The sequence below is a fragment of the Dermochelys coriacea genome, chromosome 6, assembly GCF_009764565.3.
Source record: "Dermochelys coriacea isolate rDerCor1 chromosome 6, rDerCor1.pri.v4, whole genome shotgun sequence".
NCBI lineage: Eukaryota > Metazoa > Chordata > Testudines > Dermochelyidae > Dermochelys > Dermochelys coriacea.
The window spans coordinates 79720571-79747185 of NC_050073.1; the positions used below are offsets into that span (position 1 = coordinate 79720571).

The window sequence follows — 26615 nt, forward strand, 5'->3', positions numbered from 1 at the left end:
AAAACATTTGTTTTATCAATTAAGGAAGAAGGTACCTGAAGCAGCATGATTTGTTGTTTGAAAAAGGAGATGGAAGTTAAGTCAGAACCACAATATTAACGGATTTGTATGGGTGGGCATAAGGCTAATATATTCAGTGTTGTACATTTTTATGGTTTCATAAATAGTATTATTAGCAACATTTCAAAGGAAATATGAGAGAGAGCGCTCAGATGTGATGGCATAAACTCTGTGTGTTTTATAGAACGCTATTACTCCAGATACAGCCTACAGGATGTGACTTTTCATAAAACCTAATGAATGTCTAGATTTGTCAGCTGTTTCAACACAGATGCACTTTGCTAATCTCACAGAAATATTTTGATCCCAGATCTAAAATATCAATATCTTTTAATATTGCAAGTTTGTTTGGCTATTTTGTAAATGGGGCTGTGGGTCTTGATAAAAGTAGCAAGTAATTTTGTACAGGTTTTATGTTTTGCTGCCTCTCCAACATTTGATGCTCATATTTTTTTCCTTGCAGAGTTTTAAGTTGAATGTAGATAGCCACTGTGCTTTAAAAGAAGCTGTGGTAGAAGAAGGATGTCAACTTCTTGAGCTTATTGTATCTCACAAATCAGGTAAATCTTTCTGAAATATTGCAAGTCTTTATGTCTCCAGACTATTAAAGAATGAAGAAGCATTGCTGTAAATTACTGCATATATTCACTTCCTTATGTATTATTAATATTTACATTATCAGATTGACCTTCAAGATTTATAAATGTTTCATATACTGCTTACAATGCTGTGATACTTATAAAATGAAATACTACCTCAAATAGTCTGTTCATTTTATTTTGGTCTTGCTGCTCAGCTGAGTTTCAATTGAAATCACATCACTGAAAACCTCACACTGACATGTTCTTTGATATAGGTGCAATGGAAATAACATTAAGATAATGAATTAGGGTTTCAATATATATTCTGCACAGGTAATTGCATTGGTAAAGGTGGAGGGGTTCTTTTTTTTTCTTTTTTCTTTTTTTTTGTTACTTACATAAACTAATTCTTACCTCAGTTTTAATTTATTAGCAAAATACTTTAAAAATAGTTATTTCCTTTGATTATGCTTGTATATTTCTGAAAAGGACTTAAATCTGGGTGCAGAATTATATACTATTTTAGACGTTCGCATGAATAGCTTAATAGTAGGGTTGTAATCATCATACATTACTACTGGGTATTGGTGTCTTAATTTTGGCCCACTTAGCATACCTTTCATCCAATTTGCAGTTGTCCTTTTGTTTACATTTTTCTGGTCATTACAGCTGTTGTTTCACAATATACACCTATTTCTTGAGAGCCACAGACAGAATTTCTTTAATGCAAAAGCTATAGTAAATCAGTGAGTTACTGTATAATTCCCGGGGAGTGGAGAAGCCACAGCAAAGGTCTCAAAGCTGTACACTGAGATAAATTGTGTATGTTGCAATATGTTTAGAAAATAATAATTTAAACCACAGAAAATATACAAAGGAGTGGGAGGGATGAAATATTACATCCTGGTTAGGAAGTTATTGAATGTTTAGAGCCAGGGAGAGATAGCTGGGGGGGGAGTTTCCTGGGCTTTCCCCACTACATATAAATCACTGGTTCTGTGACATTTTATTTTCCTTTAAATTCTGAGCTGAGGTACAATTAAAATGTAACATTCTGGCTAATTGTGGGCTAGAAGAGATGATATGACCATATAGTGTTGTTAGCAGTATGAACACAATAGTTCCTGGCCTCATTTTCTGAGTATACTGAAATATTCACTCTGTTTTTTCTTTTAAATTTCCTGATAAGCCATTGTGTAAAGAATATTATTTAAAGATGTAGCTGAGTTTACAACTTTCATTTTTTTTCCTCCTCATTTTGGAGAAGGACTGAAGGACATGCTGCAGATGATTGCAAGTCAGTGGAAGGAATTACAGAGGCAAATCAAACGACAACACAGCTGGATTCTTAGGGCTCTGGATATCATCAAAGCAGAGATACTGGCTACTGATGTGTCTGCAGAGGATGAGGAAGGGACTGGGAGCCCCAAGGTAAGTGGCTTGAAGTTTGCCTTATTTCCTCTTATTTCCATCTTCTTTTGAACTTAGACACCACTGAAGTTTTCTTTCCACCCTAAGGCTTTTTCATTTCTACTGGGTATTTTTTTTCTTTTTTCATAAGCAAAATGAAATGGCTTACTCTGAAACAATAAAAAAAAAAAGCTTAAAACTTTCAAGTTTTCCAAGAAGACCTCTTTCACAGTGTGTAAGGGAGTGCGAAGGGGCAGGAAAGGGACATAAAACATTTAGTAAACAAAACATAAAGCATCTTTAACATGAATAATCAGAATGGTTTTAAATTGTTTTGTTGCAACTATAAATCACTATAATCAGTGCAATCACTCAGCTCTGACATCCATTAGCCGCTTGGTTACAGCAAATTAACAAAGAAGAGAGAAAGTGATTCATTATCTCATTCCTGTTAATGACTATCAGATGCATTGCCTAATTAGGGGATGGCCATTGTAGTGGGAAGAAGGTTGTATGCTTTGCCACAAATCTTTTTGCTCTGGTTTAAGCCTGCCATAATAGTGCATGCAGTGAATACAACATGTACTTCAAAAACAAAGTATTGACATCTGTAATCATTTGGTGTATATTAGTTATCAAGGATGGCTATAATATTTACCGTTGCCCAATGTGATCCTTGCAAGAGTAGTTTAAACAGCACAAACTCATCTAAATCATGCCACAGGTTCAGTGGTGTTATCAACAAAAATGGATTTATTTTTAGAACCACATTGATTCTTCCATTTGCAATTCGCAGAATAGTCCAGTAACTTCAGCACCTAAGCATATGGGAGACTCCAATTTATAGAAAAATTTAAGGTTCCCACTTCCAGAGATGTTTTATAAATTAGTTTCTCAGATTCTCATGCTCGGGGAACAAGTTGTGGTGGTGTTTGCCATTTTTAAGGACTACTCTGTGAAATGGTGTTTGGTGTCACCAGTGAATTAAGTTAAATGTCCAGCTCCTATTACCTGGCTGTGAACTCTGGGAAGGATCTTAGAGATGGTGGAGGAGTCATCAAGAGTAATAGTATAACAAGAGCAAATTAACAAACCTATATACCCAGACTGAAACTGATCTAATATCCTGAGTCACTGACTTGGTTAGAAGAGCTCCAATGTCATATGGCCTTTTCTAGGGTAGTGGGCAGTGGAGCAAACCTTGATTTTGTGGTTCAATCCATTAAAATACACAGATTAGCTAAGAGTTAAAAGTTTTCACCTTCTGTAACATGACGGTGTACTGTATAATATTCCCATATTCATTTCACTGCATTATCTCTGAACACATTGATTCATCCATGGCCAAAGGCTAAATGCTTAACCAAAATTAAAATGTAAGAAAAATTATTCAAAAATTCTGCTTAATTTTACTATGGAGAACCTAAGTCTAGAAGGATGGAGTTAAAATATTTTATTGGGAGAATCAGAGGCCTAAATTAAACTGACCAAATATCCTTACTTATTTATATGGCGAGGTAACAGTTCTTTCCCACCATGTGGGAAATGGAAAACTCAGAGAAATTCTTCCTTATAGTTGGTTCCTCCACCATTAAAAACAAACAAACAAAAAACTCTGCCATAAAGACACTAGCTGGAGGCTATTTCTTACATTGTCACCACCGCATGGATAACAGGCAAATACTACAGTGAAATGCACATCTCTAAATAATTCTGATCATCTAGTGCTTTGGGCTGAAAGATTAATTAAAAATAAAACATAATGGGAAATATAACTCTAGATTTCAGTTTACATTTACTTCAGAAGCCATGGGAAACCTGAGAAGCATAATGGAGAATCTAAGGAATATATCTAGGGGGTATTTTTCTTTTTTACCTTGTTTGAGAGACTGCAGGAAAGGAGTTAGTCTTTGAAATTCTTCCTATTTCTGTTTCTTTACAGATCTCTAAGACTCTAGGAAACTTTTCCCCTAGGACTTTTAAAAAGTGTTTTCCCAGCACTATGGCATATTTTATAGAAGCAAACAGAGAGGGAAGGAAAGAGGGAAACTGCTGTTCTAGAAATGTATCTTCAGCACTCGCATTCAGGAATTTGATTTGGTTTACGAGATTATATATTGTATTGTATGTATGGAAGTTTTGTAATAGTTTATATCCTGAAACTCAGCTTTGGTACATTCAATTCTGAATACTGTGGAAGACTTGAGGGATTTCAAAATGTTGTTAATACCTAACTTCTTACAGTGCAGTGCATTCTCTCCCTGACCTTTTACCACGGAAATGAAAACTAAAAACAGGAAAGGAATACTTAAAGCTCACTTACAAATGTGTTGAAGTCTCTAACATTAGCCAGGGTCCTTAGTAGTAATGGGTAGTTTGTGATTTTTAGAATAGCCATACAACTAGTATATCAAGCATCAATTTGAGTATATGTTTTGTTTTTTCTCCATAGAGAAGTACATTTAAAGAAAAACGGACTCGCCTCATGTGTTGCAGTTTAAGAAGTTTCATTGTGTGATGTTACTGGTGATAAATGTAACAAACAATTCATCTATTCTAATTCAGGCTATTAGACATATAAAGTAATTGTTTTTTCTCCTCCTGATTGAAGCTGCTATTAGAAGTATACTGAAGTAATTAGAAGTGAGGGGGTGTATGTTTATATTTATGTGTTTTCCCACGTTGGGAAATGTCTGAGATGCCTGCTTTTTAAAGGCCTTCTTTAAGTTCCTGTGAGTTCCACCATATTTTCAGCAGAAGAGGATTAGATAGGATTTACACTGGTGCAGTGTTGTTCCTCCGTCAACAGAGGGATCATTTTTGAGCAGCAACATATGATGTACTTTCTCCCCTACTGGCTATGTGACTACTTCAGAAATCTGAAAAAAATTTAAGGGTCATGGTAGATAATCAGTAGAACATGAGCTCGCAGTCTGATGCTGTGGCCAAAAGGGCTAATGCAATCTTCAGATGTATAAACAGGGGAATTTCAAGTAGAGAGAGGTTATTTTACCTCTGTATTTTGCACTGGTGCAAATGTTGCTAGAATGCTGTGTCCAGTTTTGGTGTCCACAGTTCAAGAAGGTTGTTGATAAACTGCAAAGCATTCAGAGAAGAGCCACAAGAATTGTGAAAGGATTAGGAAACATAAATTAGAGTGATAGACACAAGGAGTTCTATCTACTTAGGTTAACAAAGAGAAGGTTAAAGGGTGACTTCATCACAGTCTAAGAATTCCTCCATGGGGAACAAATATTTGATAATGAGATTTTCAGTGTAGCAGAGAAAAGTATAACAAGATCCAGTGGCGGGAAGTTGAAGTTAGATAACAATTTACCAAAGGTCATGGTGAATTCTACGTAACTGAAAATCTTTAAATCAAGATTGGATTTTTTTAAAGATATGCACTGTTCAAAAGGAATTATTTTGGGGAAGTTCTGTGGCTGGTGTTATACAAGAGGTCAGACTAGATTATCATAATAGTCCCTTCTCACCTTGGAATCTATAACATAACTCCCATGTTATGTATTTATTTTAATTCTGCTGCTGGATGGAATTTCACTATCTGCTGAAGTGTCTAGTAGATTGTAATTACCTTCCTTGAAAAGAAGATACAAATCCTAATACTACTCACTGATCATGGATATCCCCTTTTGTCTGAGTGGTAGAAGACTATGTTCTTAGACCAGGTTGTGAGTTCTGTTCCCAATACTTCATAGGTTCAGTAAACCAGTGATGATTATGTCTCTATGTGTGTGTGCAGCCAGTGATTGCTAGGACTCAAATTTTTGTGTCCTGCATAGCAATGCAGAGCAAAACTATTGGAAGCCAAGAACTTGGTAAGGTAGTCATTTAAACAGATGTAGGATATAGCATACGCCAAGTATATATCTGTAGTCTTCACTTTTAAAGATGTTTCTCTTCAGAATTAATAGTTAGTTAATATAATTAATTTTTAATTTCCATTTTTAAAAAAGAAAAACACATAAAAGTTAAAGTCTTATGAGAAATCCACCTGATCATGAACCATTTCAGATAGATGGGCCTAATAGTTAGAATGTTGAGACCTAGCTCATTTTTCTTAAGCAATAGAGATATGCAGTCTTTTGAGAACTGTCTAATCCAGTGGTTTTCAAACTGCGGGTTGTGACCCAGTACTGGATCGCAGACTGTAAGGCACTAGGTCACAGCAGCTCTGGTCAGCACCCCTGACCGGGCCGTTAAAAGTCCAGTCAGTGGTGCTGTCTGACTAAGGCAGGCTAATTCCTACCTGTTCTGACACTGTGCTGCGCCCCGGAGGCGGCCACCAGCAGGTCCGGCTACTAGGCTGCGGGACGGGGCTCCACAATGTGCCCCTGCCCCGAGCACTGGCTCCGCACTCCCATTGGCCGGTTCCTGGCCAATGGGAGCTGGGAGAGGCGGGGGTGGGCGGTGGCTGCGGGTGAGAGCCATGTGGAGCTGCTTGCGCACCTCCACCTAGGAGCCAGACCTGCTGCTGGCCACTTCTGGGGTGCAGCATGGTCCGCAGTACCAGGACAGATAGGAAGCCTACCTTAGCACCCCTGCTGCACCACTGACCGGGAGCTGTCTAAGGTAAGCCCAGGCCCCAACCCTGCAGCCCAATCTTCTGTCCCAGCCCAGAGCCCCCCCCAACCCAGAGCCCCTTCCTATGCACCCCAAACCCCTAATCTCTGGCTCCATTCCAGAGCCTGCATCCCCAGCCCAGAGCCCTGACCCCCTCCCACACCCCTGCCCCAGCCCAGAGTACCTTCCCCCACCCTGAACCCCTCATTCCCAGCCCCACCCTGAAGCCCTCATCCCCACACCCCAACCCTCTGCCCCAGCTCTCAGCCCCTCCTTCACCCCAAACCCCTCATCCCCAGCTTCATTGGGTTGCAGGCATCAACAATTTTCTTCAACTGGGTCGCCAGAAAAAAAGTTTGAAAACCACTGGTCTAATCCATATATGGAACACCTTCTATTGGTTAGTGAATAATAGAAGCAGCAAGGTTTTGAAGAATACTGAAAGTATCAGGTAAAAATATGGTTAAATAGATAAAACTGAGAACATGGGGAAAAAGTAACATTTTGTGATATGTCATATGGTAGAATGAATATCTTTGATTCTAAAATAATAGATCATCGTAGGCAGAATTACACAGACTGAAGTTGTAAATCTATATCCACCCTCCATTTGAAAATGAATCTCTACATCGGGGAGAAAATGACAATGTTATTTTTCCCTAATTTATAGTCAGTTTTATCAAACCCAGAATTAAATGTTGGATGTTGTGGCTCCAGAATCATTCATCACTCGCCCAACTCCCTCTTGTTTCTCAACTTTGTTGTTTCTCTAGTAGTTTTAAACAAAGAATTAGTTTTCAAAAACCTAAGAAAAAGAAAACTGACATGTCTGCCATGAAAATATGGAGACTCACAGAAGATACTAAATCTCTACTACAGATGGAGGTGCCTGATAAGTCTCCTTGGGGTACAGCTACAGTTCAAATGATCTCACCACACTCTAAGCAGTGGGAGTATTGTCTGGCTTGTAGGAAAGGCCGGGAGTGACTTGGTGCAGCAGCTTCAGACTAGGTCAGCATGGGAATGCTGACCCATCCCCACCGTGACAGAAGATGGGAAGACTGTTTAGGTCCATGCCAGTGGAGGAAAGGCCCTCTTTTACCTGGACCAGGCAGAGCAACAGCTCTCATGATGCCATATGATAGCAGACAAGTGAGAACAAGGAAGGGAAGGGAGATAGTTCACCCCTCTTTCAGCCCACAGCAGTAGAAGAAGGCATTTGGTAACAGAAGGGGAGGAAGTTTCAAATTCAGCTCGGAGCCATAGCAGACCAATGAGAACAGGGAGGAGGGGGAGGGAAAGCTTCCCACTTCCAGGCCACAGTGGCAAAAGAAGATGTTTTGTAGCAGAAGGGGCAGATGAGGGAGTTTGGGGCCACAGCAGAGTGGTGAGAACAAGAGTGGGGAGTCCCCTGCCCTCTTATAGCCAGCCATAGCAGACGTATTAGAGGAGACGGGAGAGGGAGTTCCAAACCCAGCTCAGGTGGGGACAGAGTGGGGCTCAATGGGCCATGGGAGACTGGGAGGATGGAATCCTTGCCACGTGGGCAAGAGGTTGGATTCAGGACCAGGGTTGGTGGATCCCAGAATGGTCTGTGTGTCTACCAAATGGATTCCCCTTTACTGGGAAGGAACGTGGATCCTGGGGAACCAAACACTCTCAGTGGTGAATTAACTGCATTTGGAGGTGGGGGAGCCATCAGAGAATTGACTCAAATAGTCTGGGCAGTTGCTTCCAAAATTGTTTCCGCAGCACTAAAAGGTTTACAATGTGTAGTTATTTATTTGTTGTACGCAATCCGGTCAAGCCAAGCCACCGCACTCTTAACAACGTTCAAGGCATGAAGCCCTCCAGGAAGTTTAGTCATTTTACAGTCCTCAACAATATGTGTCATGGTTTGTGCCCACACTGACATAGAGGATTGTCTCCAAAATGCCACCAAAATTCTGCTGCAGCACAAATTCCATGTCCGATACAAAACCGGTTGAGAAGGCTCCATTGCCTTTGTGGCAATTCAAATCCTGGTTGAGGTTGATTGGGGCTGATACAAGATAATTATTAGTCACTTTCTTTGCAGACTATGAAGCTCACCATGCATCCTCTACCATAAATCCCTCACTCGGTAAATTTATCGACAGTGGGCGACATGAGGGCAGACGACCATGTAGTAAATTAAAAAGTCATTAAATAGTGGTAGATGTGGCATATCACACAATTTTGTCACAAGCTTTACTATGCTTTCCTCTTTGCAAACACAAGGCAGAGCAATATCGCGAAGAGCCAACAATCATGGTAGAGGAGTAGATTTATGTGTGCCTAAAATAATATGCATATTGGAATTAAGTTGTACATCGACATGTTTACGTGAGGTGAGTGAGCCCGTACTGTAGTGCAGTACTCTGCTGCTGAGTAACAGAGTGCCAAGGCTGAAGTGTGTAACATTTGGGAGTTGGCATCCCATGTTGTTCCAGTCAGCTTTCCAAGCAGGTTGTTGCACATTTTGATCTTAGTCACTGTCTTTGTAAGATGGCCACAATATGTGAGAGTTCTGTCCAACAAGACACCTACGTAGACTGGGTGTGAATCATGCTTTATTTGTTGACCATTGAGAACTTTGTTCAGCTCTCTGCCCACTTGTGCATGATGTAAGTGGAAGAAACTCGACAGTCTCTTACTTCCACTTGGTATTAGGCGCCACCGATGACAAAAATCGGCCATAGCTGCCATATCTGTGGTCAGAACACTCTCAAATATGTGAAAGGAGTGTGACTGCGTGTTGAGGCATATGTCATCTGCATAAACAAACTTCCAAGATGCAGTATATGCTAGGTCATTTGAATATAAGTTGAAGAATGTTGGAGATAATACTGATTCTTGCAGGAGGCTGTTCTTCTGGTGCCTCCAAGCACTTGTTCTATCACCAGTATGCATACAGAAATGGTGATTTCTCAAAAACAGAGCCATTGCACATACTAGCCAACTTGGCATAGCTCTAGACCCGTGGTTCTCAAACTTTTTTTTTCACAGACCACTTGAAAATTGCTGAGGGTCTTGGTGGACCACTTAATGATCTTTCTGAATGTTGTTTGTATCATTAGCTAACTATTGTAAAGCACTTTGGATAAAAGCGCTATATAAAAAAACCCTTAATAATAATTGTTTTTTTGTTTATGAATAAAGGCACACAACTCATATTTTAATATCAGTAGTCTTACCTTTCTAATGCAATAGATGTGCCCTCTCTCCCTCACCACAGCAGCTCCCAAGCTGGGGCTGGGAAGGAAGGGTGTCTGTGTAGTGCAGATATTGGTGGCTCCACAAACACTACGGATCTATGAGAGAAGTTTAATGATTCTGTGAAATTTCAGGAGGAACAGGTACTGCAGCACATGGTGTCATTAGCAACCCAGCAACTGGCATCATCAACCATCTCCATTCACCTAGGAAAATGCACATAGTCTTGTCACTGTTAATATGCTTATGGATCTGGTGCAGATCCTAGAGCCCATATGTCATTGTGGACAAAAGTTGGCTTTGTTCATGGTGGCATTTCTGGTAGCATTTTTTGGAGCTTTTAGGATCAGTGAACTAGTACTTGTGTCCTGTAGGGACTCTTCTGGAAGGGCTTTGGAACTGAGGGAAATACACTGGGTGATCAGTGATATCAATCTTGAAGAGGTCAAAGATGGATCAAGGAGACTGTGGTGAATCCATTATTCTACAGGAGAGTGACAAGCCCGCAATCTGCTCTGTTGAGGTTGTGAGAGCATATATGGTAATAAGACCAGGGAGGGATGGGCAACCTCTATATTCATGGTGACAGGAGTCCCCTCACAACATGCAAGTTTGTTACAGTTTTAAGATGGGGACTGGTAAGGTTGGGGCTTCTAGCACATGAATTTGGTTCCCACTCATTCAGGATCTGGGCAGGAACAGTAGTGGTCCAGCTGGATGTGAGGGCTAGTGCAATTCAGACAAATGGGAGTTGGCATTCACAGAACATATGTGTGATCCCAGGTGGGGAACCAGGGTTAATTTTCCTGTGTATTTGCATTCCAGATGCTGGCAGATAGTGGTGTGGCTCTGCAGCCACAGTATAGTTTATTGGATGTATAGGTAGCTTTCCAGGTTGTCTGGAGGTTCACAGCTGGGTCACAGTGACGAAGCAGTCCTGAGCTGGAATGCGAAGAGGAGCATGTTATTAGATGAGCTAATGCCCCTTGTGTACACTGTGGTGGCTCGTGAACAGCACCTGGCATGATTGTGGATCACCTTGGGGGAAATGGTTGGGAACATGGAAAGAGGTGGTCTTAATGCTCAAAGCTGAGAGGGAATTGGGGCAGATCCTGAGCTTTTCCCATGAGAAAAAATTATTGGGTCGAATATGTTGCAATTCAGGGTGTGGCAGGGAGGTGTGAAGTCCCCATCAGTCAACAAAGCTAGGAGGTATGTGAATAGGGAGGTGGCAAAATTCATAGGTGACATAGGGGTCGGGTAATTTCTCATCTGGACATAGCATACGGGGCACCAGAATTATTCAGGGAGGATGGGGTCCACCTGTGAGACTGGGGAGCTGACAGGTTTTTGGACAGTATTAAAGAGGGCATTAGTAGATGTCCAGAAACCCAACTAGATATATGGGGAAGGCAGCCAAGCTAATTGTCAGTGCCTCTGTGGTGAGTGTCCAGTGCAGATCCTCTATAGCAAAGAGATATGGTGATCAGATAAAAATGGATTGGTAAAGATTTAAAGGAGATCTTCCCAGTGCAGGAAAAGCCCTCTGTTACTTGGACCAGACAGAGCAACTCCCACCCAGAAACTTGAACTAGTTAAATACCTGTGGGAATTACGCTAGTCATTCCTTTCTCCTTTTTTCCCTCACAGCCAGCATGGCCAAGGCGAGGTGGGGGTTTTCACCTTCTTCAGGATGGTTGGTGGCTTAGCTGGGGCAAACATGAAACAGGGGCTAGGCAATGATATCACAACTCATTATGTCAGCATGAGGCAGATGTCCAGTGCAGGTCCTTTATAGGGAAGGGATATGGTAATCAGATAAAATGGATTGATAAAGGATTTAAAGGAGGTATTCTTTAAAGGCACAGGTTTTAGAGTAGCAGCTGTGTTAGTCTGTATCCGCAAAAAAAAGGAGTACTTGTGGCACCTTAGAGACTAACAAATTTATTTGAGCATAAGCTTTCGTGAGCTACAGCATCCAATGAAGTGAGCTGTAGCTCACGAAAGCTTATGCTCAAATAAATTTGTTAGTCTCTAAGGTGCCACAAGTACTCCTTTTCTTTTTAAAGGCACAGAAACAGGTGAGGATTGCGGTTCCTATGACTGGTACGTAGGGAGCCAACCGCCATCCTTTATAGACCCTCAAGGTGAGGGATGGCGGGGTCCCAGCAGCAGGTTGGCTGAGGCCCAGGATGGGTAAAGGGGTAGGGCTGACAACAGCCTATCCCCAGGTATATGTAAATGATGATGGAATTACCTGCACTGTACACTTTTATCTGATTGTTATTCCCAGACACATAGGAATAAAGTTCCAGTTTAAATAAACCACATCCAGTGTCTTATGACCTTCTTCCAGCACAGCCAGACAACTTATCAGACACAGTGGGTTGATCAAGACTATATTCCAGACAACAACAGTTCTCTTCTCAGTTTGTTAATGTGAGGGAATGTTTGAGAAATATGTAACAAAACAGAAAAAGAAAATAGGCAGGGAAATGCTGAGAGCCCTCACTCTCTGGCTAGACAGTTACATCCTAGTTGTCCAGACCATGCTTCTGTAGTTGCAACATTTAAGACTAATATTATGATACAGAAGGAATGTATGAGCACATTTCTTTGGTCTCTGTGATCAATAGAGAGAAATGTCATATACGTGAGTAGATATTTTGCTTTTCCTCTGTTCAGCTAAAGGGCTTTTCAACTCTAGATGTCTAATCTTCAGAGATCCATATTGTGCACATACTGTAATTCTATGGGAAGCAAAGCCATTACACTAATAATTTTCAGGTAATTGTATTTTTTTAAAAACAGGCATAAATCAGGTTAATCTTCTATCATGTGGTTAACAGATATGAGCTAGATTGAGCTCAGAATCTAGAGCTTTTTTTTTTTTACACGAACACTTTGGTTTGCTAATTACAAAAAAGAGGTCTTATACCAGAATAGATGGGACTAGTACTATAATAGCAGTGAACTGAAAGTGTGAAACAATTACATCAGTATGTATGATTTGCCCTCATCTCCTGTCCCTGGAATTAGTTGTTTCTTACAAAAGGATAGGGACAACCTATGTTAGAGGGATCGTTCTGCTTAAACTGAGGTTTTCATTAAGTCACACAAGACGATTTATGAAATGTAAGCTTCAAAACTGGGTGTGTGTTTCATTTATATTCTGTCTCTCTCTCACACACACAGTCATGTACACAAATACATACCATTAATGTTAAAATTTCAACCACTTCTTGATGTACACACACACACACAGAATATAGAGATAAATAAATAAATAGTTACCCTTCATCAGTAAAAAGAAAACATTAACAATGGGGTGGAAATTAGTCTTCCCTCTACTGTAGCAACTCATGGTGCTGTGGAAAGGTAATTTTGTTCTGTGATCATCTCATGGTTTGACTGAGTCAGTTCTTGTAATTCAAAGGTGCCACAGAAAGTGGTATTGGTGATTCAGTAGAGGGTGCTCTTTCCTCTGGATCCAGACTGAACCACTGTCCCAGCACGATGTGAGGGAACTCTCTTGTGAATGTGACATATTTCAGATTGGACATTAACCCAAGGTTCCAACCCCAGTTCCCAGGGCAAATTCCAGCTCGGGTCATTACAATCTGCCCATCTAAATTCTCCCTCCAATTTCAATTGACTATAGCATTCTTCTTTTCTTTTTAATACTATTGCATAGTACTGGGCAGTTAAAAAGTTACTTTCAGTTGGGGAATAAAAGGTCCTTGTATAGTTTGTTTGTAAAGCTCTTTTGGGAAGAAATGGACTACGATGAATTCCATTAAGAACCCAACATTCACCACTCCAAATACCTGCAGTGACCATAGTATTTTCCCATAATTAGCATAGTAGATTTTGCAGTGTCGCCATCGCTGCAGAGGCTCAAAAATGTTGACTATTTAATGGTGAGCTATGTATCAAACATAGTATGTCACCGTTCTGAATTGTTTAAGTCACTTGTGTAATAAGCTCTAATTCTGAGTCTTCAATAATTTTGGAAGTTTAGATGTAGTATTAAGTATATTCTGAGGATTGTGAACTCCTTGGTTTAAAATTAACAAATTCCTATTAAATCTGCTATGTTAGGAAAGAATGTTTCCTTAGTTACTGTTTTTCTCATCCACTGCTCCAAATCAAAGGTTCTTTGTTTTTAGACATTTCTAAGATCTGGCATTATAGTATTGCTGGTTTGTCAACCTCGAAGGTAGGGCTTGATCCAGAGATCAGAAGGTCAAGAGATGAGTAAAGGGACTTGTTTATGTGGCTGACAATCATTTTGTCTTCCTATAAAACAGTAGACAAAACCTTGTTTTTGCCTGTAGTAAATCCATCAATGTTAGTATTACAGTTGTACATTGAGGCACCAGTCAGGACTGAGACCCTACTGTGATAGCTGCTGTGCAAATATAGAGTAGAAGACAGCCTTGAAGAATTTAAAAACTAAGATTAGGTACAACAAATGGATGTAACAAACAGTTGGAAGGAACTGGGAGGGAGGAAGGAAAATAGTAATAAGAATGTATATTTATATAGGCCAGCTACAGTTAGATGGTTTCAATCTGGTTAATTTACTACTTTTTTATAAGTTATAAATACACAAAATATAAGGTAAACATGGGGTATAACAGCCATATATCCATAACAGCCATTATCACTTGGCAGTTTCTCATAGGTATCACAATAGAAGTGTGTGTTGAGGGAGGATTTGAAGGACAGGGTAGTGTCTCTACAAACAAGTTCAGGTACCATGGAAAAGAAAGGATAAAGGTCCTTTTGGGAGAAACAGACAAGTAAGTATTGGAGGATGGTATCGTTGGTGGAGCAGATTGAAATAAAAAAATAAGGGCAGGATTAAATTATAGGGGGCCTTAAAAGTATGGACTAGAAGCTTGAATTTGATGTGGTCATCTTCTTCTTTCACATGGCATTTGAAAAGCAGTGGGCTGAGATTATAATTGAATGTTGAGATTCGAAAGTCATTCAAATGCTTCTGGAGTAACTAAGTGGATCCCCCTTATGCCACTACTGTTACTGTAAATGGGGCAGTTGCCTGTGATGTGACTCATAGATTGTACCACAGTCAAAATTTGATGATTATTTGATTTTGGAGGAGATATCCACACCTTCCGTGTGTTGCTGGAATGCAATTAAGCGCAGTCCACTGCCTGTAGGAAAGGCAGAATCCTGGGAAGAAATGGTGGTAAAGAAGTGGAAGCCAGTGGAGGGATTCAAAGAAAGGGGTAACATGGTCAGAATGATGGGGCAGGAACAAATCTATTCAAAACATTCCTCAGTAGCAGTGTTTTGAATGGACTTGAGGAGAATGGAGGTGGATGTCAGGAAGGATAGAGAGGAGGAGGTTTCATGAGGGAGATAAGGTCTGCACAGGAGTTCTAGTAGTGTGGATAGAAAGAAAAGCCTGGAATTTAGAGATGTTACGGAAGAAGCAGCAGCAGCAAGATTTGGTTTCATAGAATCACAGAATATCAGGGTTGGAAGGAACCTCAGGAGGTCATTTAGTCCAACCCCCTGCTCAAAGCAGGACCAATCCCCAACTAAATCATCCCATATCAAAATGGCTTGATATGCATAAGACATCAAATCCATTGGCTATAGCATCTGTGGCGGAGGGATATTGGAGAAAGTTTGTTTCTTGCCAAAAAATAAGTGCATGTCTTTGCCTTTCTCATCTGCTCATCATGTGTTGATATAGTAATTGTCTTCCATATAAACAACAGGACTCAGAAGTACATACAAACCCAAGGAAGGGATATAAACTTGTTTCTACAGACATGCAGTATAAAAAGTATCCATTGCATATAGAAAATTATTAATCGTTTAAGTCATCTTCATCATGAAACTGGTAAAACCTTCTTCTTTTTCTATCCTAGTCTAGGATGCACTGATTCTTATTAAAGTATGTAAAGAATTTGAGTGGTCTGAATTCATATTGCTTTTTCAGGATACTATAGTCTGAAGTAGTATGATTTAGCCCTCACTTGAAATAAACTTTTCAAGCTTACCATACTTGATTTTGCCCAAATGTCACACATTGCACCCACATACCTCTGTTGGGTCAGTTATGTTGTAAGGGGTTTTCATCCCTGAGGGATGACACATGGCAGTACTGCTATTGTCCTCCCCTGGAAAGAAGCTTTACATTTCAGCTAGGGTTGTAAAGGAGCCTCCTCAGCAGCAGTTTTTCAGGAGATACTGTGAATCATATCAACTCCCAGCCAGTCTGATCTTGTCCTTTCCCATCTGGCCCTTCCCACTTATGAACTGCACTAGCTGGTTTCAGGCCTCTCTTCAGAGTGGGGCTGCTGCGCAAAGTGTGCCAACCATTCTGCCTTGTTCCTCCACTTCGATTCTGGAGGTTCGCTGTGGTGCACCCCAAAAATTGAAGTCAGCCCATTGTGTTTTGGGTAAAGTGATAATGGCTACATTTTGAAAAATGGCAGAGATGGAGAAAACCCATCTGGATACCCATATTTGCAGGTGTAAATTCGTTAATTACACTTAGAAAACTATTTGTAAAAGCAAATGGTCAGTTGCCTGAAGTGTACAAATGTTGATGTGCACACGCATGTGCTATATTTTGCAAGTGTTTGTTTAAAAAAAATTAGCTTGATCTGTTTTTATCATAGATAAGCAAAACATCAGAGAGTCCCCCCCAAAAGAAACAAATACAAGATAGGTTTCAGAGTAGAAGCCGTGTTAGTCTGTATCCACAAAAAGAAAAGGAGTACTTGTGGCACCTTAGAGACTAACAAATTTATTTGAGCATAAGCTTTCGTGAGCTACAGCTCACTTCATCGGATGCATCCGATGTAGCTCACGAAAGCTTATGCTCAAATAAATTTGTTAGTCTCTAAGGTGCCACAAGTACTCCTTTTCTTTTGCAAATACAAGATAAAAATCTGTTATGATAAGGTAATATTTTGTATACATTTCTGAAATACATCACAGTACTCTTTCAATGGCATAGTGGACTTAGAGTTGTGAGATGTAGGATCAGCATCTGCTTGGCAGATTTGCTGCATATATACAAATTCATTCCGGCTCACTTGATGGGCCTGTAACTTTTAGCAGGCAAGAGAAGCAGTTTTCTGCTTAAACCAGGCCCACATATGAAGGAAGAGGAAAAAGGAAAGCATTTTGTGTTTGGTCGGGGATGAGAAAGGTCAACTGTGTTACTTGAGGCCCTGTTCAGATTTGTCAATATTGCTGGTTAAATAAAATACCTTTTGTTAATTTTCCATAAAAATGTCTCTCTTAAGGCTCAATTAAGCAACACCCACACCCAGTTCAGATCACAGGAATTCATTCCATCACATGTCCATCAGCTTTCTTGCACCAATCTGATTTGTTGGGCTTTTTAACAGTATCAGAAATAATAGTAATATTTCTTAACAAGCCAAAGCTTTTAAAATTATATCAGCAGTTCCTGGAGCTTTCCATTTAATCTAAATGAACCCTCACTTTCTGGTCTATTAATCTAGTTCCCAACAATAAATAACTTATAAAGCCAGGCTCTGTAAGTCAGATTTTCTGAAGCTAAATTTTATCTACTGTAACTCGCAATGTCTATCTCCTAATATTTTCACTGATATGATTGCCATCAGGATAGAAAACTCATGTACAGTGAAAAGAAAAGGAATACTTGTGACACCTTAGAGACTAACAAATGGCTGTGGATGGCATTGTGTTCCGCACGGCTGAGGTTATAGGGCAAGTGATGCTGCTTTTCCACAATTTCAGCCCGTGCATGTCAGCAGAAGCACTCTATGTAGAAGTCCAGTCTGCTGTTTCGACCTTCAGGCGGAGTCCACCTAGAATCCTTCTTTTTGTAGTGTTGTTAGGAAGGTCTCTGTGGGTTAATATGTTGGTCAGAGGTGTGTTGGAAATATTCCTTGAGTCGGAGACGTCAAAAATAGGATTCTAGGTCACCACAGAACTGTATTATGTTCGTGTGGGTGGAGGGGCAAAAGGAGAGGCCCCAAGATAGGACAGATTCTTCTGCTGGGTTGAGTATAGTTGGATAGATTAACAATATTGCTGGGTGGGTTACGAGAACCACTGTTGTGGCCCCTTGTGGCATGTAGTAGTTTAGATAGTTTAGTGTCCTTTTTCTTTTGTAGAGAAGCAAAATGTGTGTTGTAAATGGCTTGTCTAGTTTTTGTAAAGTCCAGCCACGAGGAAGTTTGTGCAGAAGGTTGGTTCTTTATGAGAATATCCAGTTTTGAGAGCTCATTCTTAATCTTTCCCTTTTTGCTGTAGAGGTGCCACAAGTACTCCTTTTCTTTTTGCGAATACAGACTAACACGGCTGCTACTCTGAAACCTGTCATGTACAGTGGTGGCCATTAAAAATATTTGCTAATATTTACCACCCAAGGATATTTAAGGTGTCTCAAATTTGTTTCCTATTCTGTGCAGAAGTAGCTAACAAACATTCTAAGTTATGCATGGTATTTCTAAGATGTTTTTATAATTTTATATGGCATCTACTTCAGATACTATATGTCTGGTTACTGCTGGCAAATGTTTACTCTTTAATTGGAGACCACTCTAACATGGTAAATAATAGATTGGAAGCAGCTGTAGTAAAACAGTTTAGTTGCAAGGGTATGATGATTTCTCACTTTAAGGATAGGGAGGCCATCTTCTTCCTTTTATAGATCAAGTTGAGTTTAAATGAGGGTTTAAATCTAAATCACCCAACTAAGATCAAGTATAATTGAGAATTTGATAAGAAAAGGTTTTTTAATTGACATATGCCTAAGAGGCCAATTCAGTCATAATGCCATTTCTTACTTGGAAAAACTATATTCTAAAATTCTAAAGATATATATTAGATTACTATAATTTCACATGCAGAACTGAGCCCATTCCTGCAATTTTTATTCAGCCCAAATTCCCACTTCATTCACTGATTGCTGGATTTGGCCCATTGTGTGTATACAACATCATCTTGGTGAGTGAAGGATGAAACTAGAGATAGTCTAATCACATAATAATCAAATCCTTTTCATTTTTAATTTCCTTGTGTCCTTTTCTTCTTCTTTGTTATTGATGTCAATTCATTTTTACTAGCTATGAATTCTTTCTAGTAAAGGATATTATACTAAGTCCTGTTGTGGGTGGGACTATGGGGAACTGGTGTTACTCTGATCAAGCTCTGCCCACGGTTTTAAGCTCTTCTCATAGTACCAGAGTAGCTGCATGTTTCAGCTAAAGTTATCAGCAGGGAAAGAGTTAACAGTGTTGGCTTTAAATTAACACCATTATGCTTCTGAGTTAATGCTTAGCTGAGATGGATGGGTATGGTTCACAATTCTCTAGGGTCCAAATGCTGAACCCTCCTGCACAAAGTCCAAGTAAATTAAGCATAATGAAATGTATCTAAGATAGGCAGAAGGGAAAAAACTTGGTGCTCATCTGTTGCATAGCCACTCTGCTGCCACCAATACAGCCCAGGGTGTTTGTTAGTTCTGAGTCCTGTGTATTTGATGGGGTTTAAGCTTCTGGAGTCATGTTGTATGTCTACTTGTCATTTCTCTTCACTGTGTGTATGTGCAGGCTGTTCATTTTAAAAACAGAACTATGAAAGTTTACTGCCTAATTTACCCATGGAGATGAGTCAGCCAATAGAGCAGTGGTTCTCAACCTGCGGGCCACTTGCAGCCCAATCAGCACTCAGCTGTGACCCATGTGACACCCTCAGGGCCATACAGGTAGTATTGGATGCGACCCACATAACACATTGTGGACTGCATATGTGGCCCATAATTGTAAATAGATTGAGAACCACTGCCATAGAGCCATTGTTTCACTCTTTGTCTGCTGACTCAGCCCCGCACATTCAGAACCCCCGCACATATCGTCACAACCAGAAGGGATAAAGAGGCAATCTTTTTTTTTAAAAAAAAAAAAAGCTTAAATTCTGAAATTGATTAATAAATAAATATAAGGACGTCACCACTCCGCTCCAGACAAACAATAAAAGGGATTGGGCTAACCAGTTTGTGTATGATAAGGATCTGCCTGAAGTTAATCACTTCTGAATTTCAAAACTTTCAGTAAATACTATTTTGCCTTTTTTTTTCCTTTTCACTTCTCCTGCATGCAGTGCTTCTTGATTCATCAGGATAAAAAGTGAAAGAGCAGCACAGCAGTGTGGTGGGAAAGCCTTTTCTCTCAATGTTCATTACTGGCCAAAACCAGAAGGTACTGGGAATCTTGCACTGAAAGCCTGTTCTTGTGAGATTCAGTCTGTGATTTCCATACCAAAGAGGTTCAGATACGTTCAAATAAGTAAGTGAACTTTTGGATGTTTATCCAAATGTAAGCAGGGGAATAGTCCCGCTATTGTGGGGAACTTTCCTGGCTTCTGCACTACCCTGGTGAAGTGGGCTAGCGAAAGGATCTGAGTCCTCGCTCCCAATTCCTTTATCCAGTGGCCTCCCTGCCCCTGAGGACTCCCCTTCCACTCTCCTGTCTGGTAGAGTCCTCATAACCCCAATAAGGTTGGGCCCAGGATTCCTGAGGGGCTCAACCCCAACCCTGCTATGGTCACCTAGGACAGGGGCTAGGGTGTCCCCACTCTGGGGTACTCTCTCTGCACTAGGCACTTCTCTGACCCACTGACCATTACATACAATTTAAAGCAAATGCAAGTTATTTAATCAACAATTAATTTTTTAAAAAATAAGGAATAATGGGAAAGGTTAAAGGAAACATCAACCCGCTCTGTGGCAGGGAACATTCACAAACAATGTCTCTGGAACGTCAGGGCAGTTCACAGTCTGTTCCTTGTAAGTCCCAGGCCGCCTTCTCAGGCCCTGGCTGTGCTGCAGGGATGCTGTGGGTTGGACACTTGCTCTGGTGGTGGTCTCACGCTCTCAGGCTCTAAGTGGTCGGACCCTTCTTCCCAGTGTCGCCCCTGCCCTGTCGGGCTTACAATCCAAGCCTGGCCTGCAGAGCCTTTTGGCTGAGGCGTCTCCCTGTGCTGGGCCCTCTGCCCAGGGTCCCCCTCGCTCTCCCCAGCTGCTCACCACACCCAGCTCCAGCCCCAGCTCCACCACTCTGTCTCTGCACTGCTGCTGCTCTGCCTCCAGCTCCCTGGGCTGCTTCTCTGGCCCCTCTGGCTCTGGTTGCTACAGCTCTTCTCCCAGGACAGGTCTGCTCTGCAGGCTGCTTCTGTGACTCTGCTCCCAGCACCGACCTGCTTCGTGGGCTGCTTTCCTGGCCCCTCTGGCTCTGGTTGCTGCAGCTCTCCTCCCAGGGCAAGTCTGCTCTCTCTGGGCTGTGCCTCTTTGTGGCTGCAGCTCTGCTCCCAGGGCAAGTCTGCTCTCTCTGTGCCATGCCTCTGGCTTTGGGGCTGCAGCTCTGCTCCCAGGATAGGGTCTGCTCTCTCTGGACCTGGCACAGCTCTGCTCTCCAGCTCAGCTTGGGCCCCTGCTTTCTCCTTAGCTCAGCCCCACTCTGTCTGACCCAGGCAATTCCAGCTCACACGGAGGACAGGACCTCCCTGGCCTCCTGACTCTCTGATTAGCTTGCCTGCCCTGTCATTCAGGCTGACCTGGAGCATTGGCCTCTCCCCATTGTTCCTGGGGGCTGTCAGTCTCAGGGTCCTGATTCCCCATCGACTGGGAGCTAGCAACTAAAACACTCCCACTGTATGTTAGTAAGGGGGCAACAGTCCCATTACACAAACATTCTTAAGTTTACCCATCACCAGAGTAGATAAGTATTTTTGGATTACTGAGCTATATTGGAGTAAGAGCTGCAAGTTTGTTTGTTTTTTAACTCTCTTTCTCCCCTAGCCCATGTTGCTTATTCTAACAACAGGTAGTAGCAATGCAGTAATACCACATGATTTTATGTTAATTACCTCTGTTAGTGCAATCTAAAACAGTGAAGTGAATCCAGCTTGCTTTGTATACTGAGATGCTCTTGGTGCCAGACTGCAGTCTGTTTCATGGTGTTTTAAGCAGTTTTATCTTTTAGAAAGCCTGTTAAAAACACATGGCTAACTTCCCTCTTTTGACAGTCTCCTTAGACTCCTGTACTTTTAAAATTGCATCTTTAGACGGATACCATTGCCAGTTGTCACTAATAAAGATTTTTGCTTGTTTTGCAAGCATTTTGTATCTATCATTTTATTGGAATAATATTGCTGTACTGCAAATAAAAGGCATTTCTTTATTTCACTGAATAGTGACTGACATAGTACTGTGCTGAGCTTTAAAAAAAATTTTTACTTTCATTGTATTTGTGCATTAAATTAAGTGTTCATATCTGCAGAATAAACTAAACCCTTATAAATATTACTGTGTTTAATTAGCAGTTCAGTATTTGAATTTTTGTTGTTATGGTTGATGTCTAAGAATGAATAAAAGTGTAATAGAGAAGAAAAGGAACACTGATGTGAACAAAGATATTATTAGATAAACGCACATTTTATGTTCTGCATGTTATTATTTTAAAACATATTTTAATTACTTTTATGTTCTGTCTGGGTAGCATTTTCGCTTTCCCCCTCCCCCAGTTCAGTTTCTAGTTTAGTCTTTCAGAACGTCATCTTATAGCATGGCTTTATGTGTAGAATCTTGCCATTCTAGTCTCAGAAGTATACATAAGCAATAACTATTCTCCACTCCGGTGGTCATAAAAGGGAATTCAGGTAAAACAGTGTTTGACAGCAATATCTTTTTGGACAGCCTACATTATAAATTTCACTCGCACTTAAATGTCTAGTACCATTGTACAGTTGACAGTACACTTTGGGATGGGAGCAGTGGCACAGGTGTTGATAGCTAATCTATTTGGAAGCAATTAGGTGCTAAAATGAGCCAGCCACACGTGTATACAAATGGTGGCAAAACAGGCTTATTTTATGACACTGTGAAGCACAGAATTACATGCTAAAAAAAGAAAAAGTGGATGTATTAGGGAATACATATACATATGTCTACTATTTTTAATTACCTGGGGCCAAGATTTCTTTTGTCATCCTGGCATTCGTTTAGTTATTCATCAGACTTTTTATTCACACTTTGCTGCAGTATTTTCTGTTTCTTAACTGCAACTATTTTTAATTTATGATAATTATACGGTATTGTATGGGAAAGATTAGGTGTTGATAGCAGATCAGCCATTGCATACAGAAATTCAAAAAGTTGGTTATACTTTCGGAAGCTACTGCAGAAAAGTAAATGGTAGTTGTGTGTTTAGCAACATCCCATGTGCAGCCATAAACATTAATGACAGTTAATCTAAGGTGGTATTCAATGTAAAAGGGGATTTCTGGCCAAGAGACATGTGACATACCATGTTTTTTTATACTAGCCCCATAGAATGCTTTATGAACCATAATCAGGATCAGCTCATCTGGATATGGACACTTCACTTCTTTACCATCTTTTTCTTCTTTACAGTCGTGTTAGAAAGGGGCACACATTTAGCACAGAATAATAAATTGATCATTGAGGTTGAGCCCTAAGAACATCACAGTTGTAGCTAGTGCTAGCAGAAATCGCCTATGGAGAAATGAAGATATGAATGACAAGAAAGTAGAGACTAAAAAGAGATAAAATACCATGGAACTTCTAAGCATAAAATAGATGTGACACCATATACCAGCACGTATTCTGAAACACTAAGTTAAGATATGATTGGTTACAGGCATGCAGGACAACATATTTAAAATTGGTTGTACTTGTGGAGCTCTAGAAAAAGGAGGGAGACAGAGGATAGTTGAGAGGTTGGATTGTCAGTTCTGCCCTTTCAGCTAGTTGGCAAAATCTCTGAGACTGCAAGGGTAACATCAATGCAGGATGCTGTTCCTAACTCTGTTCTACAATATTAGAAGTTCACAGTATCATGCATTTCACAGTAACTAAGGAAATAGGAGGCCAGCAAAATAGATAGGCCAATATGTGCTTTCTTCCCCTTTTCATAAAATGCGTGTATAGTAAGTAAGATGAACAGCATTGTAGTTAGAAATGGAAATATTTCTACGGCTGTTTTATTATAAATATCACATTAATGGCTTTGTTTGCCCCTTGGTGGTTATTGTTTGAACATTAACTAGTCAGCAAAAATAGGTTAACATATTTTTTCACATATCTAATTTAATACAAATGTTTAAAAAATATATTATTTATCTGCTATCCCAGCAAAATATAGAGAAACTTACTGGATACTATTTAATGCTCCTTTTTAGCTAATTAATTAATTTGGGACCTGATTCTGATTTTACTTACATGGGTACTACAGGGTTCAACTCCATTTACTTCAGTGGAGTTGCTCCTAATTTATATTGGTGTAAGGACTTCAGAATGTAAAGTAGCAATTAATTTAAAATACATGTAAAACTGAATATGAAAATGCTGATTTCCAATTCAATGGTCCTGGCAATATTATAAGTTTATTTTTAATTCTTGAAAAACATATTAAAATTAACTTTTTTTCCCATTTAGGTAATGTGTATAACTAAACTTCCTTCCTACTGTGAGACAGTTTCATTTATTGCTATTTGTAAACATCTTAGTAAAGATGCATAGTGGATTGGTATAGAAACTCCTTGAACAGTTTCTTTTGAAATAACACTACATACGTTAAGCTCAATTACACATCCAAACAGCCACAGCACACTTTTGGTAATTTATTCATTGATTTAACATAGTACCCAGAAGAGTCATGCCTGCTGTCAATTTTGTAATATATTATGTTTTAAATATACTCATGCTCACCCATGCACGCCATTAAGGTGTGCATAAACCTGTGTTTTTCTCTCTTGACAGCTATAAATGTTTGTTATTATTACACAAAACATATGTTCATGTTGTTTTTGTCTAAATTATTCTATCTGGGGCTATAAAGTTTTAATGTTATTAGTTGCCCTTAGAATTTTAATGTTTCACTGATGTAACCTTCTTAGGATTTGTCTGCAATTAAATAGAAACTATTTCAGTACAGCCTGGAAGAACAATATATTTTATACAAATAATAAAAAAAAACCCCACCTTCCTCCTCCATTTTCTTCCAATGTAGTAAACTGTTTAATTGATGGGTTTTGTCTATAGAAATCTTACCTGTAGTATTTTCTGTGCAAAATAATGTAAGTAGAATACCTCTCCTTCGGTTTTCTGAAGCTAGAAAAAATAGAGCTTAAACCACTGGGATGGTAGGTGCACTATAATCAGTTTGCTTTGGAGGCATAGTGGCTAGTTATTCCCTATTGCTTTTCCACTTATTGGTCACTATGTGAAAGAAACCTTACCCAACCAATATACAAATTAGAAGAACCTAAGACTTTAGAAGACAGTTTGCAATTTACTTAGGTAACTCGTGAGAAGGGAATGTCCTTTATGTTCTTTTTAAATAGCAGCAGCATTAGCAATAGGATAATACATCATGCTTATTGATCAATGTTCAAGGTTTTTTGGCATAGTTCTTCAGAAGAGTAGAATAAGTTTCCTGCTCTTAAATTAGCAAATAACTTTTAATTCACTGAAATAACATTTCAGGTTATGGGGCACTGTTTGCAATATGTTGGATCATGGTGTCGAATTGCTAGTCCTTATTATAGTGTTATGCCAAAATATGCTTGTCTCAAAGTAGGTAATTCACTTATAGTGTTGTAGGGGTCTGGAAGCAGGCATCTATAAGTTCCTTCCTTAACCGTCACTGCCCTATGGGGTTGAACTAAATTTCTTCTTCAAGTACTAGTCTATATATATATTCCACAGTTGGTGAGTGCACGTTCAGTGCACAGGTATCAGAGAATTTTCTAGACAGCAGTATTCCTCTGGGCAGCACATATGCCCTTCCCTTCCTCATGTGATCACAAGGGTATAAAGGGCAGAGCCAGCCACTGTCTGCCACACCTAGTGCCTTCTTTATTGCCCATGGTATATACTTACGGTACTCTTCTTGGCTGTACCACCACTACAGCTTAGTTAGCTAGAGTTAATACTAGTTAGATGGGGCTTCAGGGAAAAAGGGCTCCTCTCCCCATGGCTGCTGGTAGCACTGCCTGCCATGGCTGACCAGGACAAGTTCCTGTGTTTAAGAACTGCCCATCCTGTAAGGCAGTTATTCCTCTGACCAACAGAGGCATGAGGTGTCTGTTCCGCCTCTGCAAGGGCCATGCCCCACAATGCTGCAAGATCTGCAGGTTCTTTTTGAGGCAGATCCAGTACTACAGAGACACTCTGCTGAAAACCTTCCTGGGGTAGCAAGCAATAAGGCCTGACTCTGACTTCAGGTAAATTAGTATTCATGTTTAGATAGCACTTTATATCTTCAAATCACTGTATAAACATTACCTAACTAATCCTCACAACATCCTCGGAAAGAGGTGATTTCCCCCACTTTAGAGATCAAAAAACTAAAACGGTGAGGTTAAGGGACTTGCCCGCAGACATAGGGAGAATCATCAGCATAGCTTGGATTAGAATTCAATAATTCCTGTCTCCCGGACCCATGTTCAAACTAGTAAACCAGTAATTCTCATACTTCTTGAGTATAGGGATACATTAATAATTTTTTTCCAAAACTTGCAGACCCCTGTCAAAAAAAAAGTTTATTTTAATCATAATGAATTTTGCCCGCCCAGATTTAATTTACTATCTCTCCATTGCTTCTTTTCTTTTTCTCTTTCTCTTTTCCCTTTTACTTCACCTTTTCTTTTATATCTTTTGTATCTTTGTCAGTCTTTGTC

The 26615-nt window shown here is 40.0% G+C and overlaps 1 protein-coding gene across 1 annotated transcript in view; it reads left to right on the top strand.

The window, feature by feature from the left end:
• Nucleotides 1-26615, top strand: part of AKAP6 (A-kinase anchoring protein 6) — a 391946-nt gene that overhangs the window by 192068 nt on the left and 173263 nt on the right. The window contains 2 exon segments of the mRNA XM_038407981.2: nt 524-620; nt 1909-2072. Of these exon segments, the coding sequence (XP_038263909.1) occupies nt 524-620; nt 1909-2072 (261 nt within the window).